Consider the following 6,407-nt stretch of genomic DNA (forward strand, 5'->3'; position numbering starts at 1 on the left):
CCACAGTGTTTGATTAGCAGCTGGAACCACAGTGGCTCTGATAAAGCATGAGTTCCCACAATCCATCTGATATGAAGCTGTGGTTTGAGTTCCACTTCCCTCCTCTTTGAAGAATAGTGAGATATCTGTGTTCAGGTTTTTGTACAGCCTCTAGTAGACTTTCTATCACTGTGTGTCTAGAGCACAGTAGTAGAGAGCTGTGTCTGCCAGGGTTAGGCCTGTTATGGTGAGTTCAGTGGATGTGTCGCTTGTTTTAGATTGATAACGTCTATTAGGAATATATTCAGAGCTGTAACCTTTGGCTCCTTTCCAGAGTATAAACTGAGGAGCCTGGTCAGACTGATGTTTGTACCATTGAAGGGAAATTCCTCTGGAGCTTGTTTGATAGGAGCAGGTGAGTGTGACAGATTGCCGCTCTGTCCCACTGACTTCATCTTGTACAGGAGAGATGTCGTCTGCAGCTGTTAGCCCTGGAAAAAGTGGAGAAAATCAAGCCATTAGACTAACATTGTCCATGAGGCTGAGAGGAGAAGACAGTGGAAAATGTCCAGTGTCCAGTGTTCCTCTATGGCCAGCAGCAGCTCAAGTGTTGAGAGAGTTGACTGGAGCTGAGATCACAACATGACTAGTTTGTGCATGACTGCTTGACACAGACATGTAGATGAGTGTGGCTTTTCACTGCCTGCTGTCTGATGTCAGCCTGTAGCATACAGGGAGTTATCTCCAAGCTAACAAATGACAGCAGATATGCCATGTTCTGCTCCTGTGGAATCTGCACATCAACAACAAATAGAGCTTGATGAGCTGGAGAAAGCTTTCTATATTGCTAGAAACAGGTGGATCAAAGTGTGATGCTGTCTATCATACCAAAGAGAAGTGCAGCAAGAATAATCCACAGCCAGTGTTCCATCTCTACAACAAGGTCTAAAGCAACAGGAGAAACTAGCTGATGTTCAGCATTCAGTGTGAGAGTTGTTCTCTTCATGGCAGCAGTTTTTAATGACAGAATGGTCCAACAGGGCAACAACAGAGCAACGCCTGCTGGGTCATGTCGCCCTCTAGTGGAGGAGAAGAGTTCAACTCATGTTTTGAGAGGGGAAACATACTGGTATCTGCTGGGTTTGTGTAGACAAGAGGTTGACTTTGGAGAAATTGTAATTTTCTACAGTTTGTACCACTGACCATGTTTGTGTGATGAGGAATCGTCGATTGAGCAGACACTCCATGTGTACAGAACAACTTGTTGGGTTCATTTGTGGAGCAGCAACGCCTCTGCAAGTCATTTTCTGTGGTGGATTTGATCAGTAAATAAGTAAGATTACCTTTTAAAACTGAGGGTTTCACTCAGACAAGAATCCTCAATGAATGCATTTTGAAATAACTTGATAACACAAGAAAATGTCTCCTAGGGCTCTGTGTTTGCAGTGTAGTGCAGCTTCTGCTGTTGGCTGTCAGGTTTTTGTACAGAGACTGTGTGTTTCCTGTCACTGTGGGCCTCACAGCACAGTAGTACAGAGCAGAGTGTGTCACTGCAGCAGAGGAGATCTCCAGATCCATTTGGGTTTTCTCTTCATTCACTTTAAAAGACAGTCCAGAGTTTGGATCTGGTTCTGATAATACTCTACTTGTTCCTGAGTGAGAGAGGAGCAGCTGTGGTGGTTTTCCTGGATCTTGACGATACCAGAAGAAGTAATCATCATATGTTGCAGTTTTGGAGTAGTTGTATGACAGAGTAACTTTGCTGCCTTCCAAACTGAACTCTTCAGTCTTGATTGGAGTGAGATCTTGACAGTGAACATCTGCCAACATAGATGTGACTCACTTTAATGGATTTAAACAATAATCAAGAATACATTTGACACACTGGGTTGAACCAACTCAACACAACCAGACTGTGAGGTTCATTCATGGGAATTTTTTTCATACTACATTCACTAGTATACCAAATTATTTAAAACACGGCTTACCTTCGATGATCCACATGAATAACAGAAAGTAAAATGACAACATGTTGAATGACAGAAGAACAAAGTGTAACATGAAGAGCTGCTAGTTCCCTGGTGTTTCTGTAGCTTCCTCTCACTATTCAGCCCCTTGTGTTTCCTGATGGTTCCTCCCCTTCAGATGCCATTGCTGCTGTCATGGGCGTTTTTAAAGTTCTCCAGAGGTTTTTGTACAGAGACTGTGTGTTTCCTGTCACTGTGGGCTGCACAGCACAGTAGTACAGAGCAGAGTCTGTCACTGCAGCAGAGGAGATCTCCAGATCCACACCATGCTTGTTCTCAGACAGTTTAGTAGAAATCCTTGGGTCTGATTTGAGAAACTCTTCTGAATCTTGATATCCTGCAATGGACAGGAGGAATTCTGGTGGTTTTCCTGGATCTTGACGATACCAGAAGAAGGAATCACGACCAGTTGCTTTCTCTGAATATTTGTATGACAGAGTAACGTTGCTGCCTTCCAAACTGAACTCTTCGTCCTTGACAGGAGTGAGATCTCCACAATCAGCATCTGCAAAGACAGATTTGATTCACAGACATGGATTTAATCAATGAAGCAGATTACATTTGACATACTGGGTTAATCAACTGCAGCCAAACCAGACTCATGAAGAATTAGTTTCATCTGACATTTTGTTTGTATGCCAAGTGATTTGAAGTGTGTCTTACCTTTAATAATACACACCAGTAACAGAAAGTAAAATGACAACATGTTAAATGACAGAAGAGCAAAGTGTAACATGAAGAGCTGCTAGTTCCCTGGTCTTTCTGTAGCTTCCTGTCACTATTCAGCCCCTTGTGTTTCCTGATGGTTCCTCCCCTTCAAATGCCATTGCTGCTGTCATGGGCGTTTTTAAACTTCTCCAGAGGTTTTTGTACAGAGACTGTGTGTTTCCTGTCACTGTGGGCTGCACAGCACAGTAGTACAGAGCAGAGTCTGACGGCTGCAGCTTCTGGATCCTCAGAGGAACTGATGTGTTGATGATTTGAGCATCAAATTTCTCTTTGGGGAACTCTGCATCATTATCTCCTGAATCATAGCTGTTGCGCTGCAGCATAAAGTTGGGGAAACCGTTCACCTCTTGTTTGTACCAGAACAAATAGGCGTTTTTGTTGTTGCTGGTCTGAAATGTACAAGCAAGTGTAAGTGACTCTCCTTCAGTAGCAATAACATCTCCTCCATGCTGGATCACTCTGTCTTCTCCTTTACACTCTGGGGAAGAACAGAGCACGCAGAGCAAGAAATGAATGAATGAGGATGAATAATGAAAAAAGAAGAAATGCTCAGGTTTCAAGTTACCTTTCCAGAGAGCCAGAATCAGGATGTTTGTCAGCCAGTGTTTCATGTCTGCAGTGAGAGGGGAGGAGAGAGAGGAAGAGCATTGATGCTCTGATGGATCTGGGCCTTCACATCATTGGTCTTTCACCTTCATCATTTGTTGAGGAAGTCTTGTTTAAATTGTAATCAGTGGCTGTTGAAAGTGGATGGGTGGATATTTCACCTTGGTTCTTCGCCAGAGAAGTTCATGAGGGCTTTAAACCTCTGACCTTTCAGTTATGGGAGAATCTCTTTCACTGCTACCTCCACCAGATTACTCTGCCATTTTCATTCAGTCAGAATATTCATCCCTATAATTATATGTTCACTGACATTACTGTTAATAGTTCACTAAAACTTCATAAACAGGAGACTTTACTGTTTTTTGTTTCCTCATGTTTCACATGGTCTGTCAGATTTGGGGATCTGGCAGTGAGTTCTTGATATGATGGTGTCACTATTAGGACAGATGGACTCACTCATATTTATTTTTTTATTTTTTAACTTTGCTTCTATAATTTCACACAAGGCAAAGATTATTGAAATAGATTGGATTTAAAGATTTGATTTTAGGTGATCCATAAGTTTCATTCAAAGGAGAAATTGTGCTGATGCTGTCAGCGGTCTTTGTAAAATTTAATCTTGAATCAAGGAAACTTCATCAGAAAAAAACAAATTCCACCAAATATTGAAGGTTGTTTAAGATCGCAAGGTTTCGCCTTCCTGATGTTTACATTAACACTTTATTTTGAAAATTCAGTTTTTCCTCTGCCTTTATTTGTTTTTAAAGACACGGGAAAAATGAGACACATCACAAGTATTAAAGTGACTGTGAGTTATCCTGGAGATGACATGAGCTCCACCACGAGATCACATCCACAACTGTAGTCTCAATAATCGTGGAGATAAAGGACATCCCTGTCAAGTGCCTCCATCTTGAAAAGTAATGAGAATTAAACACTTGTTGAAATTGAATTATATATATTTTATCACTGAGCACCAAGGTAATTACTACACATCAGAGTGATTCTGTCTTAGTTTGTCAGTGCAACATGTCAGTGTGCTGATGTGATAACTCCACTCGAGGGCGCTGTTGTTCAATATCAGGAGGAACTGAAGTGTGTAAATACTCTGTGAGGACACGACAGGTTTTTGTACAGAGACTGTGTGTTTCCTGTCACTGTGGGCCTCACAGCACAGTAGTACAGAGCAGAGTGTGTCACTGCAGCAGAGGAGATCTCCAGATCCATTTGGGTTTTCTCTTCATTCACTTTAATATAAAGTCCAGAGTTTGGATCAGCTTTTTTTGCTCCTGAACCTGTGCCCAAGTGGAAGAAGAGGAACTCTGGTGGTTTTCCTGGATCTTGACGATACCAGAAGAAGTAATCACCACCAGTTGCTTTCTCTGAATATTTGTATGACAGAGTAATGTTGCTGCCTTCCAAACTGGACTCTTCATTCTTGACAGGAGTGAGATCTCCACAGAGAATATCTGTCAAAAATAGATTCATCATAATGCATTTACACAGTAATTTTTTGTGTTCTGGGTTTAATGTTTTTTAATACATTGAGGCAAAAATGTTTATTAATTCATATTTGTTTCAGACAGAATTTACATCATACATGTCTTACCTTCAACAATACACAAGAGCAACAGAAAGTAAAATGACAACATGTTGAATGACAGAAGAACAAAGTGTAAAATGAAGAGCTGCTAGTTCCCTGGTCTTTCTGTAGCTTCCTGTCACTATTCAGCCCCTTGTGTTTCCTGATGGTTCCTCCCCTTCAAATGCCATTGCTGCTGTCATGGGCGTTTTTAAACTTCTCCAGAGGTTTTTGTACAGAGACTGTGTGTTTCCTGTCACTGTGGGCTGCACAGCACAGTAGTACAGAGTAGAGTCTGTCACTTCAGCTGAGGAGATCTCCAGATCCACTCGACTCTGCTCTTTGACATGTTGGATGCTCAGTCCTGGTATGGGATTATTTTCGACTCCTGAGTTTTCCAGTATGAGGAACTGGGGAGCTGATCCAGGATACTGGCGGTACCATAACAGACTGTAAACTCGAGAGCTGCTGTATCTGCAGGAGAGCTTCACTTTACTGCCCTCAGCGGCTTGTTCAGCATCCTTCTCTGGTGTGATGGTGTCTCCAACACTTTGACCTGGAATGAAACATTTGAGGGAATTCAATCATCTTGAATCTAAAAATCTTTTCAGAGTGACATCAACTCATTCTGTATGCCAGCAACTTTGTTTTGAAAGTTTGTATTTTGTGAAACTTTGCAATAATGTTAGTTCATAAGATGTTCATGTGGTCTGGTGGAAATCTGGTTTAAAGTCGGTGCAAGATGTTTTCCAACAAGTTAACAAACCAAATATGTGAATGTGGTGGAACATGTTCTTACCCCATAACATGCAGAATGAGATCAGTGAGCAGAGAGTCAACATTGCTGACTCAGTGATGTTGAGCAGGAATAATTTAACTGGATGGGACTGACACAAAAGTCTCTTCATCATGTGTTCATGACTGTGCTCCTCCTCTTGACGGGTTTTCCATCACAGTGCATCTGTAGGTTTTTTAGATGAAACCAGTAGGAGGCGCCACAGTCAGAGCAAAATGTAAACTGCAGAATTACCTACTTTGTGCCAGGGCTATAATGAAGATGATGAGAAAATCTGTTGACCAACAAATATTGCAGTAAAGAGGACAGGTAAAACTCTGCTGGTCCACTGTGGCTCCATGGTTGACATGAAGTCTCAGTGAGTTAGAAACTGCTCTCATTGGTCCATGAAAAAAGGGAGACTAGGAGAAGGCTACAGCGCATCAACATTTCCTGTAAAAAAGGTTCATACCATGACTAAAGAAGGTGCTCATTGGACTTACGGGGAAAATATCTTCCTGTCAAAAATCTTTATTTTTCAGTGCTTCCTCTATATAAACACCACTGAAAATAGTTGCTGATCTATGTGGTCATCAGTACACTCTCAGTATTATGTTGGATACTGTTTGTATTCTGTATATTGTGTTAAATGTATGAATTGTGATGTGTTTTCTGACCCCTAATGGTTACTTATGGTATTGCTAATTAT

The 6,407-nt window shown here is 41.5% G+C and overlaps 1 gene segment (V, D, J or C); it reads right to left on the reverse strand.

Moving 5' to 3' along the window:
* Positions 1–2,209: 2,209 nt before the first annotated feature.
* On the reverse strand, positions 2,210–5,780 carry LOC115375397 (T cell receptor alpha variable 20-like; the record flags this gene model as incomplete). The annotated part of the segment is given in 3 exon segments: positions 2,210–2,461; positions 5,205–5,479; positions 5,723–5,780. Coding segments are annotated over 3 exon segments (570 nt in total), but the record flags the coding sequence as incomplete, so codon positions are not given.
* Positions 5,781–6,407: the final 627 nt, after the last annotated feature.

Source organism: Myripristis murdjan, chromosome 17, assembly GCF_902150065.1.
Source record: "Myripristis murdjan chromosome 17, fMyrMur1.1, whole genome shotgun sequence".
NCBI classification, from domain to species: Eukaryota; Metazoa; Chordata; class Actinopteri; order Holocentriformes; family Holocentridae; genus Myripristis; species Myripristis murdjan.